We start from the raw sequence: 22619 nt of genomic DNA, 5'->3' as shown, positions 1-22619 counted from the left end.
TCCTGGAATATGAAGTCAAGTGGGCCTTAGAAAGCATCACTACAAACAAAGCTAGTGGAGGTGATGGAATTCCAGTTGAGCTATTTCAAATCCTGAAAGATGATGCTGTGATAGTGCTGCACTCAATATGCCAGCAAATTTGGAAAACTCAGCAGTGGCCACAGGACTGGAAAAGGTCAGTTTTCATTCCAATCCTAAAGAAAGGCAATGCCAAAGAATGCTCAAACTACTGCACAATTGCACTCATCTCACACACTAGTAAAGTAATGCTCAAAATTCTCCAAGCCAGGCTTCAGCAATATGTGAACCGTGAACTTCCTGATGTTCAAGCTGGTTTTAGAAAAGGCAGAGGAAACAGAGACCAAATTGCCAACATCCGCTGGATCATGGAAAAAGCAAGAGAGTTCCAGAAAAACATCTATTTCTGCTTTATTGACTATGCCAAAGCCTTTGAGGATGTGGATCACAATAAACTGTGGAAAATTCTGAAAGAGATGGGAATACCAGACCACCTGACCTGCCTCTTGAGAAATCTGTATGCAGGTCAGGAAGCAACAGTTAGAACTGGACATGGAACAATAGACTGGTTCCAAATAGGAAAAGGAGCACGTCAAGGCTGTATATTGTCACCCTGCTTATTTAACTTCTATGCAGAGTACATCATGAGAAACGCTGAACTGGAAGAAACACAAGCTGGAATCAAGATTGCTGGGAGAAATATCAATAACCTCAGATATGCAGATGACACCACCCTTATAGCAGAAAGTGAAGAGGAACTAAAAAGCCTCTTGATGAAGGTGAAAGAGGAGAGTGAAAAAATTGGCTTCAAGCTCAACATTCAGAAAACGAAGATCATGGCATCTGGTCCCATCACTTTATGGGAAATAGATGGGGAAATAGTGGAAACAGTGGCAGACTTTATTTTTTTGGGCTCCATAATCACTGCAGATGGTGACTGCAGCCATGAAATTAAAAGACGCTAACTCCTTGGAAGGAAAGTTATGACCAACCTAGATAGCATATTCAAAAGCAGAGACATTACTTTGCCAACAAAGGTCCATCTAGTCAAGGCTATGGTTTCTCCTGTGGTCATGTATGGATGTGAGAGTTGGACTGTGAAGAAAGCTGAGGGCCGAAGAATTGATGCTTTTGAATTGTAGTGTTGGGGAAGACTCTTGAGAGTCCCTTGGACTGCAAGGAGATCCAACCAGTCCATTCTGAAGGAGATCAGCCCTGGGTGTTCTTTGGAAGGAATGATGCTAAAGCTGAAACTCCAGTACTTTGGCCACCTCATGTGAAGAGTTGACTCATTGGAAAAGACTCTGATGCTGGGAGGGATTGGGGGCAGGAGGAGAAGGGGACAACAGAGGATGAGATGGCTGGATGGCATCACTGACTCGATGGACGTGAGTCTGAGTGAACTCCGGGAGTTGGTGATGGACAGGGAGGCCTGGCGATCTGCAATTCATGGGGTTGCAAAGAGTCGGACACAACTGAGCGACTGAACTGAACTGAAACTGTATGATTCAGTGGCATTAATTACATTCATAATGTTATACAACCATCAAGATTATTTCCAAAATTTTTCCTCACCCTAAACAGAAATTTCATATTCATTAAGGGATAGCTCCCCATTCCTCTTCTCCTTGAGTTCTTGTAACCTCTAACTTAAATCCTGTCTCAGGGAATTTACTTACTCCATATATTTCATATAAGTGGTGTTATACAATATGTATCCTTTTGCACTTGGCTTATTTCATGTAACATAATGTTTTCAAGGTTCATACATGTTGTAGCAGTATCAGAATTTCCTTCTTTTTGTGGCTTTATAGTATCCCATTGCATGTATATATCATATTTTATTTATCCATTACTTGTCGATGGACACTTGAGATGTTTCTATCTTTTGGTTACTGTGAATAATGGTGCTATAAACATTTTGCACAAATATCTGAGTCCCTGTTTTTAACTCTTTTGGATATATACCCAGGTGTGGAGTTTCTGGGTCATATGGTAAGTCTTATGGGTGGTGAATGCTCAGTCACTCCAGTTGTGTCTCACTCTTTGTGACCCCACAGACTGTATGTAGCCCATCAGGCTACGTTGTCTATGAAATTTTCTAGGCCAGAATACTGGAGTAGATTGCCATTTCCTCCTCCAGGATATTCCTGACCCAGGGATCAAACCAGCATCTCTTGAACCTCAGGCATTGGCAGGTGGATTCTTTACCACTGCACCCCCTGGGAAGCCCATGGTAAGTCCATGTTAGAACTGTCCAACTGTTTTCAAATTGGCTGCATCATTTTACATTCCTAGCAGTAATCATAAATGTTCCAATTTCTCCACATCATTGCTAATCTATGTAATTTTCTTTGTTTTTATAGCCATCCTAGTTGGCATGAAGTAGTATCTCATTGTAACTTTGATTTATATTTCACCAATGACTAATGATTTTGAGCATCTTTTAATGTACTTACTGGCCATTTGTGTATCTTTGGGAAAATATCTATTCACGTCCTTTGCCAAAATTTTTTAATTTGTCTTTTTGTTATTGAGTGGTAGGAGTTTTTCTGAAAAAATATTCTGGATGTTATACTCTTATCAGATATATAATTTATAAATATTTTCTCCCATTCTGTGGATTGTTTTCTCTCTTGATTACCTGCACATGCTGCAATGAAGATCTGGTGCAGCCAAATTAAAAAAAAAGTAAGGATGATGGTGTTTTTTTCTTGCCTTATTGGCAGAGAGTGTGATCATTTTATTTCCAAATACCCACTTTAAACTATTGTTTAGAATTTAATTTATTTGTTTGTGTTTGTATATATTGTAGCTGCTCTGGGTCTTTGCTGCTGTGCGTGGGCTTTCTCTAGTTGCGACAAGTGGGGGCTATTCTCTCGTTGTGGTGCGTGGACTCCTCATTGCCATGGCTTCTTGTTGCGAGCCAAGGCTCTAGGCTTACAAGCCTCAGTAGTTGCCGTGGGTGTGGGGGCTCTAGAGTGCAGACTCAGTAGCTGTGGATCGTGGGCTAAGTTGTCCCATAGCAAGTGGCATCCTCCTGGACCAGGGATGGAACCTGGGTCCCTTGCATTGGCAGGAGGATTCTTAACCACTGGACCACCAGGGAAGTCCAGGCAGGATCTTAAGTTGTGGCCTGGGGATCTAGTTCTCTGACCAGAGAACTTGGCCCCCCTGCACTGAGACCAAGGAGTCCTGACCATTGGACCACCAGGGAAGTCTCCATCCTTCCTCTTAAAAAACATCTACTTGTTAGATTACTATATGTAACACATGTTTCCTTTGCGGTGCAAAAGGGAAAGAAGGGAAGAGAATGAATGAGAGATTCCCTGAGTAATGACTTTAATTAAGGCATGGGATGTGGTGAAATAAAAAAAAAAACTTAGTGCATCCAGTCCCATCACTTCATGGCAAATAGATGGGGAAACAGTGGAAACAGTGAGAGACTTTGTTTTCTTGGGCTCCAAAAATCACTGCAGATGTGACTACAGCCATGAAATTAAAAGATGGTTGCTCCTTGGAAGAAAAGCTATGACCAATCTAGATAGCATATTAAAAAGCAGAGACATTACTTTGCCTACAAAGGTCCGTCTAGTCAAAGCTATGGTTTTTCCAGTAGTCATGTATGGATGTGAGAGTTGGACCGTAAAGAAAGCTTGGTGCCAAAGAACCGATGCTTTTGGACTGTGGTGTTGGAGAGCCCCTTGGACAGCAAGGAGATCCAACCAGTCAATCCTAAAGGAAATCAGTCCTGAATATTCATTGGAAGGACTGATGCTGAAGCTGAAGCTCCAATCCTTTGGCCACCTGATATGAAGAACTGATTCATTGGAAAAGACCCTGATGCTGGGAAAGACTGAAGGCAGGAGGAGAAGGCGACAACAGAGGATAAGATGGTTGGATGACATCACCAACTTGATGAACATGAGTTTGAGCAAGCTCTGGGAGTTGGTGATGGACAGGAAAGCCTCGTGTGCTACAGTCCACGCATGGGGTTGAAAAGAGTCAGACACAACTCAGCAACTGGACTGAACTAAGCAGATATGAAATCAAAATTACTACATGAAGCAAATATCAACTTGTGAGAATGCAAGAGTCATGAAAAACAAGTGGTTTCTTATTCACACAACACTACAAACTAAGTAACAGGATGACAAACACCAAGTCTGTTTTATTCCCCATTGCATCCCCAGTGCCTAGGAAGGCCATAACAGACAATATTTGTTGAATGATGACCTACCGTGTGCCATGCACAGTACAAAAGGCAAGGTGGGCATGACTCTAATCCTCAGTCCTAGGGAGAAATCCTATTTCCTCAAAGTAGTAAACGTTTGAATTTGCAATCCAACAATATTAAAGGTATTCTCACAGATAATAAAAACAACTAAGAGGACCCCTTATCATGATTACATTTGTAGCTTTCTACATTAAGTCTTATAACAACCCTGTGAAGTAGCTGGGCAAATATTATTATCCCCAGTTCACACCATCTGAGCCACCATGGAAGCCCGGAGATAATCATATTCAGTAATTCTTGAGTGATTCCTACTTGCCAGCACTACATTAAATGCTTTACATTCATCATCTCACTGAATTTCCCAATAACCCTATAAGTTATTACTTCTTATATCCTTTTATTTCCCCCGTTTTCAGGCTAGAAAATCAATGTGCCAGGGAGTGGTGTATGTGTGTGCATAATTTTTTAAAGAACTCATTAAAAAATATTCATTTATTTATTTGGCTGCACTGGATCTTAGTTGCAGCATGCGGGATCTAGTTCTCTGACCAGGGATGCAAACTGGGCCCCCTGTGTTGGGTATGCAGAGTCTTAGCCATTGGGGTGGGGAGTCCCTGTGTGCTTAATTATTAAACAGCAGAGTTATGGGTTATCTCAAGTGGTGGGACTCCAAGGCATTCACTGTGCCCAGAAAAGACAGCTGAACACACATGGCAGGTGAAGATGCTGAAATTAGAGACAGCTGGGGCACCTTTACTACCATCCAGATATTTAACAGGTGCCCAGATGTGACGCTAATTTATTCCCGGAGAGTCTGAAGAGAAGACTCATCTTTAAATGGCCGCAAAAAGTAATTTTGGAAGAGAATGTTTTGCTGCTATTTTCTCTAGAAGCAAGGCTTACTATTTAAATCAGGAACACTCAGAAGTAGCAAGAGAACTTAGCAAACCCCAAAATACATCCTCATGCAATCCATATTTACGAGGGCATCTGCCTACCAGGGCCAACTGGATGGCATTTTCACTGCTTTAGTGAGTCCAGGCAGAAGGAGCAAGTAACACAAGAGCTAGGAGGGACTCTGGGAACCAGCTGGTGACTAGTTACCAGTGCACAGCCCCCGATTTACAGAGGCGGTGAGTTACGGATTTCCGGGACCTCCAGAAAAACATTCCGTGCTAAAAGGCCTTCCCACCATTACAAGTCAGTCTATTCCTTTCGCTCTCTTTCCATTCTTTCCTTTGTTCTCTCCCCAGCTGCTTTCTTCCTTCAACACAGTTTTTGAACCGGTGGTGTGCAAGAAAAGCATGAACACTGACCCCAACAGATGAAATCCCGATAGATTTAATCACAACAGATTAAAAAAAAACACACAGAATTTAACCAAGAACCCGATTCTTCGAGCTTCCCCTGCCACTGTCCACGCCTCCAGGCGTTGGAGGAGGGGTTGGGGGCGGCGGGGCGCAGAGACGCCTCGGGGTCGCTCGTTCGCCGGTAGCAGCAGGGGGCGCCTGGGCTGCTCCGCGCCCCGGGCGAGTCCGGGCAGCGCACAGCTCGGCGGGTCTCTTAGCGACCCGAGCGGCGAGGAACACACACCACCTGAGGCCGGGTGGGCGGCCGAGGGACCATGGCTGACCACAGTCGCCTGTTCCCGCCGGCGCCACGGGCCGGGATGCGGGTGGGCAGGACCTGCAGGCCCAGGTAAGCGCGCGCTCGAGCTAGGGCGCATCCCGTGGGTGCCGCGCGGGGGCGCCTGCGCTCCGTGCTTGCTGGGGTCGGGGCCGGGGGGTGGCGGATGGCCGCGGGGGACCCGGCTTCCTTCCCTCCTTTAGGTCTCCCGCACCTAAATGATCGAATAGAACATAACCAGCTCGTGCCACGCTCTTTACTGTTCTCTAGAGGCAGATTCCTTATCTGTAATGCAGGAGGCACGGGTTCGATTCCTGGGTCAGGAAGATCCTCTGGAGAAGGAAATGGCAACCCACTCCGGTATTCTTGCCTGGAGAATCCCATGGACAGAGGAGCCTGGCAGTCCGTGCGGTCACAAAGAGTCGGACAAAACTGAACTACTGAGTAACACACCTCCAGATGGGAAACTGATGGCGGAAAAGTGCTTTGCAGAAAATGGTTTAGCCTGCAACCCACTCTTCTCAGGGTTAGCCGCCTGCATCCTACATCCAGTGTGAGGGGTCTGGATGTTTGAGGGGTCGCACCAGAATTCTTTCCCCGCCCAGCAGGTGACTGTGACTAAGCCGAGCTGGTGTTTGGGGGGGATGCCTCAGGCCCTGGGCTGGTCAGCTGCCATTATAAATGGTTGGCATCACTGCACAAGACAGGAACCCGAGGCTTTTTGCCTTGGCTGGTTCCTTGAGCTGTTTATGAGAACGGAATTCAGCGCTCTTGGAGGCAGCAGCCATGTGGTGGTTAAGATTCCAAAGTCTACAATCAGCAAGGCTGGAGGTGAAGGCCAGTTTTCCTCGTTTGAATGGTGAGCTTAGACAATTAGTTGCTCTTTCTGGGCTCAGTTTTCTTAACTGTAAAATGGGAACGATAAAAGGAATGAGCTTTCTAGGATTGCTAAATGGCAACCCATTCCAGTATTCTTGCCCAGAGAATGCCATGGACACAAGAGCCTGGTAGGCTACAGTCCATGGGGTCGCAAAGAGTTGGACATGACTGAGCGACTAACACACAAACTGTGAGGATTTAGTGACTTAGCACTTGTAAAACAGTTACTGCCACATATATGCACTGTATACATGTTAGAGTTTGTGGACTCCTCTGAGAATCTCTCCCACCCCCAGTTTCAAACTTTTTGTTCAGAAATAACTATAGACTCACAAGAAGTTGCAGATATAGTGCAGAGGTCCCATGTACCCTCTTTCAGATGCTTGGCAGTGGTACCATCTTGCATAACCATAGTACATTACCAAAGAAGGAAATCAGCACTGTGTATATGTATGAATTAGATGGTAGACTTTACTTGAATTTCACCAGTTTTCACTTGTACTTGTGTGTGTGTGTGTATGTGTGTGTGTGTATGTGTAGTTCAGTAAAATATTGTTATATGTATATATCAAGATACAAAGCTGTTTCCTTACCACAAGGGAGCCACTTCATGCCATGCTTTAGTTTTCACTCATTTTACCACTCACACCACTTGGCAACCACTAATTTGGTCTCCATATCTAGAATTCTGTTCTTTTGAGGATGTTAGATAAATAGAATAATACTTTTATAAAGATATTAAACCTTTTGAGATTGGTTCCTTGGCATTAAGCAGAAGCCCTTGAGACCCATCCCAGATGTTGCGTACATCAATGGTTCATTTTTACTGCTGAGTCATATTTCATGGCACAGATGTTTATCCATCGTTTTTCCATTCCCCTGTTGAAGGACATTCAGTTTGTTTCTGGTTTTTAGTTATTACGTATAAAGCCGTTATAAGCATTTGTGTACAGACTTTGTTGTGAAGATAAGTTTTCGTTTCTTTAGGATAAATGCCCAATACTCTTTTGCAGTTCTTAAAGATGGAAATATCCGAGTATCATATAGTGACTGTGAAAATAGTAAATGCTTAGAAAAATGTTCTTGCGTTATTTTCTGGGTTAAGCAAAAATTTTCATGAACTTAACAGAATGCAGAGAGGCAAGTTTATCAGCTATGAGAGGCAAAGTGAGGCAAGTCCTCCAGCCAGACTGGTTCCCTTATTCACCTCTTTGGAACTTCCTTTCCCCGTTGAAAAGTGAGGAAGTTAGACTAGATTTCTTTCAAAGTTTGTGCCAGCTCTAATGTTCTATCAAGCTTGAGCTAGCTGCTACACTTTCCCCATTTTGAGTTGTATGACTGTGCTTGAGTAAAAATATTGGTCATCAGATTTGATTTTATGAAGCACTTGGATGTTTGAATTAGTTGTAAATGTGTGGGAAACACATTTACAAGCTTCCCTGGTAGCTACAGGCTTCCCTGGTAGCTCAGCTGGTAAAGAATCTGCCTGCAATGCAGGAGACCCCGGTTTGATTCCTGGGTCGGGAAGAACTTTGGTACTATAGAGGGTAACTTGCTAACAAGTCATGCTGAGTGGGTCATCAAATCTCAATGTTAGATAGAATTTCAACATCCCCACCACTTAGCTATTTAGGAGTGATTTATTAATTGCAAAGAGCAACTTGTAAACTCATATTTTTGTATCCTCTCATCTATATTTTCACAGTAGAGATGGATTAAACCCTTAAAACACACACATGCATGCACAGCAAGCAAGAAGTTTCCAGGACTCACAAGAAAAGGATAAGGATAAAGCTGGAATCTCTTAAAATGTTTTGTGCCTATAAAGATGAGTGTGACAAGAAGTAGATTTACTGTAATGGGTCATTATAGATGAAAGGGGCCTGGAGGTGGAAGAGGCTTCAAGGAAAGACACCAATAATATAGAAATATCTGACTAGTGCCATGTGATGTATTAAGATAATGCCATTAAGCTGCTCAAATGCCAAGTCCTGACTTTGGCAATGGCTGGATATATTAGATTATCCAGGTTTCATTTTCCTTTCTATTTGTCCATAGATCTCTTCCATCTTAGCTTCCTGCCCTAAAAACTCAGTGCAAATAACTGTCTGATGGGGTAAAGAAGCTGTGTGAAGCAGGTTGCATATAAGGTAGTAGGGAACAATGGAGACTGTGAATAAGAGAGCACAGGACTTGTCTAAAGATGGCAGCCACTATACCAATAGGGGCTCCATGGAAAGGTGGACCTAGTGTTCCCAGAGCTCCTGATTTTTGTTCCACATTATTTGTATGAGCTTTTTTATATGTCAGAAGCTCTCACATATAAACACCTTTCTTACCTTTCTCCAGAGTCACACTAACTGTATTAAAATCACAGCTCTCCCCCTTATTAACTGTGGGAACTTTGACAAGTGTTTGTTTTGTTTTTCAACTTCTTTGTGCCTCAGTTTCCTTATCTGGAATAATGTTAGTACCTACTTCATAGGATTGTTATGAGATTAATTCATGTAAAGCATTGAGCACAGCACATGTTATATAGAAAGATTTCCTTACATGTGAACTATTATGATTCTTATTAAAGCACAAAGGGGATCAAATGATGGGTTTGTGGGCCTGATACAGCACATGAACAGTTAGTTTGCTGCCCTTGACCCCACTGAGTTGAGAGGAGAAATCAAGGCCCACAAAGATTAAAGGTAGGGTGAACATCATTCAGCTAGTTGGGGGTGCTGTGCTGTGCTTAGTCAATCAGTCATATCTGACTCTTTGTGACCCCATGGACTGTAGCCTGTCAGGCTCCTCTATCCGTAGGATTTCCCAGGCAAGAATACTGGAGTGCGTTGCCATGCCCTCCTCCAGGGATCGAACCCAGGCCTCCTGCATTGCAGGCGGATTCTTTACCATGTCAGCCACCAGGGAAGCCCAGGTGGGGGTGAACTGTCACCATGTCCAGGTTCTTCCCACTGCATTGTGTCCCTTTAAAGGATGAGACAGAGTCCAGGAGGGGTTATAAATTATAAGTATCCTTCAGAAAGAGAGGGGATAGCTGGTGACTGCAGGTGATAATAATGAATTACATTTACACAGAGTGACATGGATAGGCCTTCATGGTATCTTGCTTTGTAAACAAGTAACAAAATAAGACCATTTATGTACAGTAAGGATACATGGACACAAAAGAACAATACAGGTCTTATAAGGATGTCTTCAAACAGAAGTGAAAAGTGAAAGTGTTAGTCACTCAGTAGTGTCTGATTCTTTGTGACCCCATGGACTATAATCCACCTGGCTTCTCCATGGGATTCTCCAGGCAAGAATACTGGAGTGGGTAGCCATTCCCTTCTCCAGGGGATCTTCCCCACCCAGGGTCAAACTCAGGTCTCTTGCAATACAGGCAGAGTATTTACTGTCTGAGCCACCAGGAAAGCCCCTGCAAACAGAAAGGTACATTCCAAATCTGTTAGAGTGGTTGTGCCTGTGGAGAGGGGGCAGTGAGGATGGAACATGGGAATAACATCAAATAAAGAAACAGGAGAGAGGGTCATACAGACCAGTGATAATGTGCCCTGAACCAGGAGTATGGGAACTCTGCCTTCTCACATGACCCTCCCTTCCTCCAACTCTCCCCTAACACAGGTAGAGGCCAGCCTCCTCGAAAACTCCTTCTCCCATGCTCACCCTTGTGGTCAGACTACTGCCATGATGTCTTGCAGGTACAGAGAGAATCTGCCCTCCAAGTGCTTCATGGAGCACAAGGGCGGGCTGCCAGGTCCCACCTCCCTGGACAGCCGGCGGTGGAGATTCGTGAGAACGGGACAGGATGACTTCAGGAGAGGCTGCCCGCCTTGTGAAGGTCTGGCCACTCTGGGCCCCAGGGAGGGCCTTCTCCCCCAAATTTATCACAGAGCTCCCCCACCTGCCCCTAAGAAGAGGCACACAGCCCTGTGTTCCAAGCTCTCGCCAGCCCAGCAGGCACGGAAGGCATTCCTGGCAGCCATTGAGGCCCAGCTGACCCTGCACCCCTTGGCTCTTTATCCGGACCTGGAAGAAGACATGCCCACCGAGGTGACCTCCTGTCCCGGGGTTGTGGGTGGGCCTTCCATGGGGCCTGGAGAATGTTGCTCCTTAGATGCCTGGGGAGTTCCCTCCAGGAGTGAGGACGATGACTGTCTCCCTGGGGAGAGTTCTTCTGGGGTGTGGAGCAGCCTTTCAGGAAATGCCGATGACAGCACCATACCGCCAAGAAGCCAGCCAACTTATAAAGGCTCAGCAACCCAGAAATGTTTGACTTCTTTACCTCTGAAGCTCTACCAGTCAATTTTGCTTGTGAGTCTTTTGTGGGGAGAAAACAGTGGAGGAATTGTTCAGTCTTGCTTCTGTCATTTTAGCCTGGTCTTGGGAGGTGTCCATAAGAAGTTATTAATGGGTGGGCACCTGAAAAGTCACAGGAAAATTCACCAGATTGCCAGGACCAGAGCTGGGCAGCAGCTGCAATGTGTCATCAATGTCCCAGGATTCTTTGACTTTCAGCTCCTATATACTTAGCATGGGCTTCCCTGGTGGCTCAGTGGTAAAGAATCTACCTGCAGTGCAGGAGAGGCAGGAGACATGGGTTCAATCCCTGGGTCAGGAAGATCCCCTGGAGAAGGAAGTGGCAAACTGGCCCAGTATTCTTGCCTGGAGAATCCCATGGACAGAGAAGCCTGGTGGGCTATGGTCCGTAGGGTCGCAAAGAGTCGGACATGACCTAGTGACTGAGCACGCACGCATGCATAGTTGCTTTACAATGTTGTGTTAGTTTCTGCTATACAGCAAAGTGTATCAGCTATATGCCTACATATATCCCCTCTTTTTTGGACTTCCTTCCCGTATAGGTCACCACAGGGCACTGAGTAGAGTTCCCTGTGCTCTACAGTAGGTTCTCATTACAACTGGAATTTGTAATCAGTGGTTTGCCCCCTGGGCTTTCCTTCACTACACTCCCGTGGATCAGAGCTTCTGAGTCTGTGACAAAGAGATCCTCTGCACGCATCCTTAGAGGGCACATGGAACTGTGGTTTTTATTCTCATATCTGACCTCATCAAATAGATGTGTTGTCTTCCTTCTGAAGCAGGATCTCTTCTTGTGGTGCCGTGGTTGCCACCAGCAACTCTAGATGTCAATTTTACTTTGGAAAACAATACATCTTTGCATGGTTCCAGGAAAATTTCATGACCTAATTTCCCTGGGTCTCATTGGGTTAGCCAGTCACCGTAGGCCTGACTGGCCAGGCCAGGCTGTGGTGTGAAGAGCTGTTAGGCCAGTTCAGACCACAAGGACTGAGAATGGAGGGAGAGGTGATTTTCCAAAGAAAAGTCTAGATACTGTTACTCATAGGAGGATGAATGGGTGGTGAAAGTGAAAGTGTTAGTTGCTCAGTCATGTCCAACTCTTTGAGACCCCACAGTCTATAGCCCATCAGGCCCCTCTGTCCATGGGATTTCCCAGACAAGAATACTGGAGTGGATTGCATTTCCTTCTCCAGGGGATATTCCTGACCCAGGGATCAAACCTGGGTCTCCTGCATTGCAGGCAGATTCTTTACTGTTTGAGCCATCAGGGAAGCCCTGAATGGATGGTAGGCAGTCAAAAACCACAGACACCCTCTAGAGGTACTTTTCTCAGGGAGGTACTGGGGTCCAAATGGGCCCAGAGTCACTGTTCTATCTAGAGGAGATGGAAACTTCAGTAAAAAGGCTACACAGCTAATGTCCAGCTGATGGGCATTAACTGGCAGCACCCAGCACCATATTTGCACTGGAACTGATGAATGGTATCGACCAACTAGAAAGGCAAAGTGAAGGGATGTGTTGATCTGTTATCTTTGAGAATCAGAGAGCCCCCTTTTCAGTACATCTTTCTTTTCTCCTAAGTTGTTTTCTGTTTGTAGCTCTTATTAAAGGTGCTGGAAGTTCTGGATCCTGACAAGAAGCTGGAAGACACATGGGCCTATTGTCAGGGCATCAGGAAAAGAATGAAAAAACCCACAAAACTTTTAAAAAAACGTTCGACCCAAGTCTACTTGGGACTGTAAGTATGGTTCTTAACCTCTTGCTCATTCCTGTCCCCTGATGAAACATTCTAGTACAAATCTTCCTCGACTTCACAGTGGGATTGTGTTGATCAGATCAGATCAGATCAGTCGTTCAGTCATGTCTGACTCTTTGCGACCCCATGAATCGCAGCACACCAGGCCTCCCTATCCATCACCAACTCCCGGAGTTCACTCAGACTCACGTCCATCGAGTCAGTGATGCCATCCAGCCATCTCATCCTCTGTCGTCCCCTTCTCCTCCTGCTCCCAATCCCTCCCAGCATCAGAGTCTTTTCCAATGATAAGCCCATAATAAATGAAAAATACCATCAGTCAAAAATGCATGCAATATGTTTGACCTACCGAATACCATAGCTTAACCTGGCCCACCTTAAATATGCTCAGAACACTTATATTAGCCTTACAATTGGGCAAAATCATCTAACACAAAGCCTACTGTATAATAAAGTATTGACTATCTCACAAAATTTATAGACAGACTACAGTACTGAAGGTGAGGAAAATGTTGATTGTGTGGATATAGGGTGGTCGTAAGTATATTAGCTGTTGTCCCTCATAATCACATGGCTGGTGGGGAACTATGGGTCACTGCCACTGCCCAGCATCACCAGACAGGGTCATCACGGCATATCACCAGCCCAGGAAAATAAATCCAAATTCAAAGTACATTTTCTTCTGCATGACTATTGCTTTGCACTATCGTGAAGTGAAAAAATTCTAAGACGAACTATCATTAAGTCAGTGACTCTCTGTAGTTACCTTCTCAAAGCTTCTCATCTTTAGAATACTTTCAGTTCAGTTCAGTTCAGTTGCTCAGTCATGTCCAACTCTTTGCGACCCCATGAACCACAGCACACCAGTCTTCCCTGTCCATCACCAACTCCCAGAGTCCACCCAAACCCATGTCCATTGTGTCAGTGATGCCATCCAACCATCTCATCCTCTGTTGTCCCCTTCTCCTCCCGCCCTCAATCTTTCCCAGCATCAGGGTCTTTTCAAATGAGTCAGCTCTCCACATCAGGTGGCCAAAGTATTGGAGTTTCAGCTTCAACATCAGTCCTTCCAAAGGGCACCCAGGACTGATCTCCTTTAGGATGGACTGGTTGGATCTCCTTGCAGTGCAAGGGACTCTCAAGAGTCTTCTCCAATACCACAGTTCAAAAGCATCAATTCTTCGGTGCTCAGCTTTCTTCACAGTCCAACTCTCACATCCATACATGACTACTGGAAAAACCTTTGTAGGCAAAATAATGTCTCTGCTTTTTAATATGCTATTTAGGTTGGTCATAATTTTCCTTCCAAAGAATAAGCGTCTTTTAATTTCATGGCTGCAATCACCATCCGCAGTGATTTTGGAGCCCCCCAAAATAAAGTCTGACACTGTTTCCACTGTTTCCCCATCTATTTACCATGCAGTGATGGGACCAGATGCCATGATCTTAGTTTTCTGAATGTTGAACTTTAAGCCAACTTTTTCACTCTCCTCTTTCACTTTCATCAAGAGGCTCTTTAGTTCTTCTTCACTTTACTTTAGGACTAATTAAGAATCTTTACAATAATTAAGAGAAGCAAAAGTAATTAAGTTCCTGAGAAGGAGGGAAAGGATCCGTGGGTCCTGCTCTGAGTAGTGTTTAGTGGTGTTTAATCTGTTGTTGTTTAGTTGCCTAGTTGTGTCAGACTCTTTTTGCGACCCCATGGACTGTAGCCCACCAGGCTCCTCTGTCCATTGCCCGATTTTCCTGGGCAAGAATACTGGAGTGGGTTGCCACTTCCTTCTCCAGAGGATCTTCCTGACCCAGGGATCAAACCCCTTCTCCTGTAGGCGGATTCCTTGCTACTGAGCCACCAGGGAAGGCTTTATTTCATTGAAAGTGAAAGTGTTAGTTGCTTAGTCATGTCCGACTCTCTGCCACCTCATGGACTGTAGCCTGCCGGGGTCCTCTGTCCATGAAATTCTATAGACAAGAATACTAGAGTGGGTAGCCATTCCCTTCTTTAGGGGATCTTCCCAACCTGGGGATCAAACCTGGATCTCCTGCATTGTAGGAAGATTCTTTAGCATCTGAGCCACCAGAAGCTCCTTATTTCATTAAATGGATGCAAATTATCAGCAATCGAGGGAATTTGGTTGTGTCTACACTACTCTAGGAAAGCTGTGGGAGAAGAAAACTGCTGACAACTTGAATGGTTTTGATTAGCCCAGAATGGCTTTTTAAATTATTTATGGTAGAAGCCCTTTTATTCATCATGATTGAGACCAGTAGTTTGGTGAATAACCAACTAAACAAACAAAAAAAGGTTAATACAAGAAACTGTTTAACATTTTCCTTTGAACATATAACTAGCATCTGAGACTTGACAAGTCCAAGCTGAAATCTTAATTTCTTCCCCAAACCTACTCCCCCTTCTGTTTCCTCCAGATCAGTAAGTAGTAACTCCATTCTTTCAGTGGCTTTTGAAACAATGGTTGCAAACTGCCAAAAAACAAAAAAATCCTAATGCCTGTACCTTTGAAATATATCTGGAATCTTGTCTGTTTTACTACAGTCAGTCTGTTCTACTACAGTCAGTCTGTTGTGAGGTGCCATCATCTCTTGCCTGGATTATTGGAATTATTGGAATGGCTTCCACTAGTCTCATGGCCTCCACCCAGCCCCCAACCCATGCCCTGTTTTATTCGTTACACAGTAGCTAAAGTGATTCTGCAAAACAAAAACCAAAAAACGTAAGTCGCACAATATCAATCCTATGCTCAAAATTTTATAATTGCTTACTTATTCAGAGTAAAATCCAGAGTCCTTATTCTTGCCTCTCACGTCCCTTATGATCAGGTTCTGGTTATCTCTTAGCCCTTGTCCTCTACTATTGTATCCTTTAATCACGCCTCTCCAGTCACAGTGGCCTTTTTGTATTTCTCATATATTCTCAGCTCTGACCTTGGGGCCTTTGCAATGCTGTTCTTATCAGCCTAGTAGCTGCATGTTTGATATCTACATGGGTTGGTCCCTTTCTTCTGGGTCTGCTCAAATATTACTTTAGTAGAGAGGCCTTTTCTGTGTAAACAGCCCCCTGTCATCACTCTCCATCCTTCCTGCCCTGGTTTATTTTTCTTTAAATCACTTACAATTACCTGGTACATATTTGTTTGGGGCTTCCCAGGTGGTGCTAGTGGTAAAGAACCCACTTGTCAATGCAGGAGACTTAAGAGACAAGGGATCAGTCCCTGGGTTTGGAAGATCCCCTGGAAAAGGGTGTGGCCACCCATTCCAGTATTCTTGCCTGGAGAATCCCATGGACAGAGGAGCCTGGTGGGCTGCAGTCCATAGTATTGCCAAGAGACATGACTGAAGCAACGCAGTGCGTACCACGCACACATACTTTTTTTTTTTTTTTATCTCTTTGCTGTGTCTCCCTATCAATTGTGAGGGCTTCCCTGGTGGCTCAGCTGGTAAAGAATACTCCTGCAATGCAGGAGACCTGGGTTTGATCCCTGGGTTGGGAAGATACCCTGGAGAAGGGAAAGGCTACCCACTCCAGTATTCTGGCCTAGAGAATTCCATGGACTGTATAGTCCATGGGGTCGCAAAGAGTCGGACATGACTAAGGACAGGGTCTTAACTTTATTTATTTTTGAAAATATTTTTTAATATTTAATTTTACTTTTGGCTGCACTGGGTCTTCATTGCTTTGCACAGACTTTCTGTAGTTGCAGCAAGTAAGGGCTACCCTTTGTGCAGAGCTTTGGCTTCTCACTGCAGTGGCTTCTCTTGCTGCGGAACATAGTCTCTGGGTGCTCAGGTCTCAGTAGTTGTGTCTCCTGGGCTCTGGAGCACAAGCTCAATAGTTATGGCACATGGACTTAGTTCTTTCCCAGCATGTGGGATCGAACTTGTGTTCCCTGCACTGGCAGGCAGATTCTTAACCACTAGACCACCAGGGAAGTCCTGGTTCTTAACTTTATTTACAGCTGAATCCTAATGCCTAGAATAGTACCTGGCACGTGAAAGTGAAAGTGTTAGTCACTCAGCCTGACTCTTTTTGACCCCATGGGCTGTAGCCTGCCAGGTTCTTCTGTCCATGGAATTCTCCAGTCAAGAATACTGGATTGTGTTGCCATTTCCTTCTCTAGAGGATCTTCCCAACCCAGGGATCAAACCCCAGTCTCCTGCATTGCAGGCAGATTCTTTACTATCTGAGCCAGTAAGGAAGCCATAGTTGTTGCCTAATAAGCAGAGTACATCATGGGAAATGCTGGGCTGGAAGAAGCACAAGCTGGAATCAAGATTGCTGGGAGAAATATCAATAACCTCAGATATGCAGATGACACCACCCTTATGGCAGAAAGTGAAGAGGAACTAAAAATCCTCTTGATGAAAGTGAAAGAGGAGAGTGAAAAAGTTGGCTTAAAGCCCAGTATGCAGAAAACTAAGATCATGGCATCTGGTCCCATCACTTCATGGGAAATAGATGGGGAAACAGTGGAAACAGTTTCAGACTTTATTTTTTAGGCTCTAAAATCACTGTAGATGGTGATTGTAGCCATGAAATTAAAAGACGCTTACTCCTTGGAAGGAGGGTTATGACCAACCTAGAGAGCATATTAAAGAGCAGAGACATTACTTTGCCAACAAAGGTCCGTCTAGTCAAGGCTGTGGTTTTTCCAGTAGTCATGTATAGATGTGAGAGTTGGACTATAAAGGAAGCTGAGTGCTGAAGAATTGATGCTTTTGGACTGTGGTGTTGGAGAAGACTCTTGAGAGTCCCTTGGAATGCAAGGATCCAACCAGTCCATTCTAAAGGAGATCAGTCCTGGGTGTTCTTTGGAAGGAATGATGCTAAAGCTGAAACTCCAGTACTTTGGCCACCTCATGCGAAGAGTTGACTCATTGGAAAAGACTCTGATGCTGGGAGGAATTGGGGGCAGGGGGAGAAGGGGATGACAGAGGATGAGATGGCTGGATGGCATCACTGACTCAATGGACGTGAGTCTGGGTGAACTCCGGGAGTTGGTGATGGACAGGGAGGCCTGGCGTGCTGCAATTCATGGGGTCGCAAAGAGTCGGACACGACTGAGTGACTGAACTGAACTGAACTGAATAAATATTTGTTGAGTGGATGAATTAATATATAAGTTCTATGAATGAAAGGTACAGGATGCTTTGAATAAAGTGTGGGTTCTGGGGTCAGACTGTGCAAATGTCTCCCTGAGAAAGGGAAAATATGTTGAGACATAAGGGAGGTAAGAGGTTGGAGACAGCATTGCAGTCAGATAGAATAACATGTACAAAGGCCCTGTGGCTGGGTGGAAGGAAGCATGATGAATTCATGGAACTGAGGAGAGGCCACTATGGCTGGAGCTCAGAGAGTGTGGAAGGGTGGTAATTTTGGAAGAATCTGGAGAGATGGGCAAGGAGCAGGCCATGAAGAGTCTTGAAAGCTGAGTTAAGACTTAGATCTTTATTGTAGAAGTAAAAGAAGCTATTGAACACCAAATCTTGTACCTGAATATCCATAGCAGCATTATTCATTATAGCCAAAAAGTGGTAACAAGTCAACTATCCATCAACCAACTGCTAATGGATAAACAAATGTAGTCTATCTATACAGTGGAATAGTATTCAAGTGTAGAGGGAAATAAACTGCTGATATATGCTACAGCATCTATGAAATGAAAACATTATGCTAAGTGCAAGAAGCCAGACAAAAAAGGTTATATGTGGTTCCATTCAGATGAAATATACAGAGTAGGCAAATCCACAGAGACAGAAAGTAAATTAGTGGTTTAAGAGCAGGGAGAATGGTAGAGAAGGGAAGACAAATAGTGACTGTTAATGGCTATGGGGCTTCTTCTTTTGGGGTGATGAAGATGTTCCAAAATTAGTGGTGATGGTCATGCAACTTTGTAAATATACGAAAGCAACTGAATTGTATACTTTGAAATGGTAAATATTATGATGTATGAATTATATCTCAGTTTTTTAAAAGAAGCTATTGAAGAGGCTTAATCCAGGATGCAATGTACCTGCATTTGATAAGACCAAATTTATATATTGAAATGACAGTTTTGGCTACAGTGTAGAGAATGGATTAGGAATTGGCAGTTGGGCCTTAAGAAGGATGCAGAGATACATTTTGTGACAGGCCAGAGAAGGGGACAGAATTAAAATCTAGCAGATTTACTAACAGGCTAAATTTTAAGGCTGAAGGAGAGAGAAGCCAGGATGTGTCCTGCTTGTCAATATTGTCTAAGACTTTGGAAGATTCCAGTCACTATAATTTATGTTTTTACCTGACACAGGTCTTAATAAATGGTACTCATAATTTTTAAAAAAGTTAACTTGCAATGATAAAATTCTACATCAACTTTAATTATTCTGAATGACATGGTATACTTGTCTTTATGATATTGATAATGAGAATATGATCTTTGAAAATATTAACACATAATTTGTATGAGCTTGCAAGAGACTGTTAAAAATACGTGCAATTATGAATTCCTCCCCAAGATACTATTTGAAATCCACTTGGATTCATGGCATCTTATATTATAATTCTTTGATGGTTTCATTATCTTTAGTCCCAAGAAGAGTCCTGTGTCACATCCATGCCAATGGCTTTATGAAAAAAGGAAGCCACGTGAAACAGGTTTGCTCCAAAAGGATGGTCTGCTTCTTCATGAAAACATACGCCAAGGAGTTAGCGACTTCTGCAACTGGGCTACTGCCTTTGTAAGTTACTATTAATACTTACAACCTACTTTTTACAATTTGAACTCAAAGTTGCTTTTGTTAAAAAAAAAAAGTGTTAGTTGCTCAGCATTTGGATAAATCTCAGTCAAATAGACAAAGTCATAAAGGCATCTTTTGACTCTCCCACCATGTGGAATGAAAATGTTTCTTGTAGGTGAAATTTCTGGAAAGTTTGCAAGCTTGCAGCCAATGTGTAAATGTTTATATGTCATATTGCTGTTGTTTCCTGTACTATTTAAAGTGGCTCTTTGTTTTTCCTCAACTGTATTGACATATAATTGATGTATAACACTGTATAAGTTTAAGGTATACAGTGTGATGATTTTATACATGCATATGGTGCAATGCTGGAGACCCATGTTCAAACCCTGGGTCGGGAAGATCCCCTGGAGAAGGTAACAGCTACCCACTCCAGTTGAACGGTTTTATGAAGCCCTACAAGACCTTTTAGAACTAACACCCAAAAAAGATGTCCTTTTCATTATAGGGGACTGGAATGCAAAAGTAGGAAGTCAAGAAACACCTGGAGTAACAGGCAAATTTGGCCTTGGAATACGGAATGAAGCAGGGCAAAGACTAATAGAGTTTTGCCAAGAAAATGCACTGGTCATAACAAACACCCTCTTCCAACAGCACAAGAGAAGACTCTACACATGGACATCACCCAATGGTCAACACTGAAATCAGATTGATTATATTCTTTGCAGCCAAAGGGGGAGAAGCTCTATACAGTCAGCAAAAACAAGACCAGGAGCTGACTGTGGCTCAGATCATGAACTCCTTATTGCCAAATTCAGACTGAAATTGAAGAAAGTAGGGAAAACCACTAGACCATTCAGGTATGACCTAAATCAAATCCCTTATGATTATACAGTGGAAGTGAGAAATAGATTTAAGGGCCTAGATCTGATAGATGGAGTGCCTGATTAACTATGGAATGAGGTTCGTGACATTGTATAGGAGACAGGGATCAAGACCATCCCCATGGAAAAGAAATGCAAAAAAGCAAAATGGCTGTCTGGGGAGGACTTATAAATAGCTGTGAAAAGAAGAGAAGCAAAAAGCAAAGGAAAGATATAAGCATCTGAATGCAGAGTTCCAAAGAATAGCAAGAAGAGATAAGAAAGCCTTCCTCGGTGATCAATGCAAAGAAATAGAGGAAAACAACAGAATGGGAAAGACTAGAGATCTCTTCAGGAAAATTAGAGATACCAAGGGAACATTTCATGCAAAGATGGGCACAATAAAGGACAGAAATGGTATGGACCTAACAGAAGCAGAAGATATTAAGAAGAGGTGGCAAGAATACACAGAAGAACTGTACAAAAAAGATCTTCATGACCCAGATAATCACGACGGTGTGATCACTCATCTAGAGCCAGACATCCTGGAATATGAAGTCAAGTGGGCCTTAGAAAGCATCACTACGAACAAAGCTAGTGGAGGTGATGGAATTCCAGTTGAGATATTCCAAATCCTGAAAGATGATGCTGTGAAAGTGCTGCACTCAATATGCCAGCAAATTTGGAAAACTCAGCAGTGGCCACAGGACTGGAAAAGGTCCGTTTTCATTCCAATCCCAAAGAAAGGCAATGCCAAAGAATGCTCAAACTACCGCACAATTGCACTCATCTCACATGCTAGTAAAGTAATGCTCAAAATTCTCCAAGCCAGGCTTCAGCAATACGTGAACCGTGAACTTCCTGATGTTCAAGCTGGTTTGAGAAAAGGCAGAGGAACCAGAGACCAAATTGCCAACATCCACTGGATCATGGAAAAAACAAGAGAGTTCCAGAAAAACACCTATTTCTGCTTTATTGACTGTGTGGATCACAATAAACTGTGGGAAATTCTTCAAGAGATGGGAATACCAGACCACCTGACCTGCCTCTTGAGAAATCTGTATGCAGGTCAGGAAGCAACAATTAGAACTGGACATGGAACAATAGACTGGTTCCAAATAGGAAAAGGAGTACGTCAAGGCTGTATATTGTCACCCTGCTTATTTAACTTCTATGCAGAGTACATCATGAGAAACACTGGACTGGAAGAAGCACAAGCTGGAATCAAGAGTGCCGGGAGAAATATCAATAACGTCAGATATGCAGATGACACCACCCTTATGGCAGAAAGTGAAGAGGAACTCAAAAACCTCTTGATGAAAGTGAAAGTGGAGAGTGAAAAAGTTGGCTTAACATTCAGAAAACAAAGATCATGGCATCTGGTCCCATCACTGCATGGTAAATAGATGGGGAAACAGTGGAAACAGTGTCAGACTTTATTTTGGGGGGCTCCAAATCACTGCAGATGGTGACTGCAGCCATGAAATTAAAAGACGCTTACTCCTTGGAAGAAAAGTTATGACCAACCTAGATAGCATATTCAAAAGCAGAGACATTACTTTGCCAACAAAGGTCCATCTAGTCAACGCTATGGTTTTTCCTGTGGTCATGTATGGATGTGCAAGTTGGACTGTGAAGAAGGCTGAGTGCTGAAGAATTGATGCTTTTGAACTGTGGTGTTGGAGAAGACTCTTGAGAGTCCCTTGGACTGCAAGGAGATCCAAGGGACTGGATATTCTGAAGGAGTATCTGAAGGAATAGTCAGTCTATACTGAAGGAGATCAGCCCTGGGATTTCTTTGGAAGGAATGATGCTAAAGCTGAAACTCCAATACTTTGGCCACCTCATGCAAAGAGTTGACTCATTGGAAAAGACTCTGATGCTGGGAGGGATTGGGGGCAGGAGGAGAAGGGGACGACAGAGTATGAGATGGCTGGATGGCATCACTGACTCAATGGACGTGAGTCTGGGTGAACTCTGGAAGTTGGTGATGGACAGGGAGGCCTGGCATGCTGAGATTCATGGGGTCTCAAAGAGTCGGACAGGACTGAGCGACTGAACTGACTGACTGAACTAACCCACTCCAGTGTTCTTGCCTGGAGAGTTCTGTGGACAAAGGTTACAGTCGATTGGGTCCCAAGGAGTTGTACACAACTGAGCAACTAACACTTTA

At 43.8% G+C, this 22619-nt stretch overlaps 1 protein-coding gene across 32 annotated transcripts in view; it reads left to right on the top strand.

The window, feature by feature from the left end:
* Nucleotides 1-5648: 5648 nt before the first annotated feature.
* Nucleotides 5649-22619, top strand: part of FAM47E (family with sequence similarity 47 member E) — a 34672-nt gene continuing 17701 nt past the window's right edge. For 6 of the 32 annotated variants that reach the window (XR_015165281.1, XM_086405300.1, XM_086405298.1 and 3 more), the window contains exons 1-4: nt 5649-5953; nt 10474-10825; nt 12691-12830; nt 19433-19583. Coding sequence is in view for 27 of the 32 variants with exons in the window: in XM_086405300.1 (XP_086261426.1) it covers nt 5880-5953; nt 10474-10825; nt 12691-12830; nt 19433-19583 (717 nt within the window). In the remaining 5 variants the exon portion in view is untranslated. Of the gene's footprint in view, nt 5954-6401; nt 6741-10473; nt 11087-12690; nt 12831-19432; nt 19584-22619 lie in introns of those variants that run through there. The other 26 variants (XR_015165282.1, XM_086405301.1, XM_086405299.1 and 23 more) reach the window with 17 other exon arrangements.

Source organism: Bos grunniens, chromosome 6, assembly GCF_055505025.1.
Source record: "Bos grunniens cultivar Pamir isolate PY7600 chromosome 6, Bosgru_T2T1.0, whole genome shotgun sequence".
NCBI lineage: Eukaryota > Metazoa > Chordata > Mammalia > Artiodactyla > Bovidae > Bos > Bos grunniens.
This window is presented reverse-complemented; position numbering and strand designations above follow the sequence as displayed.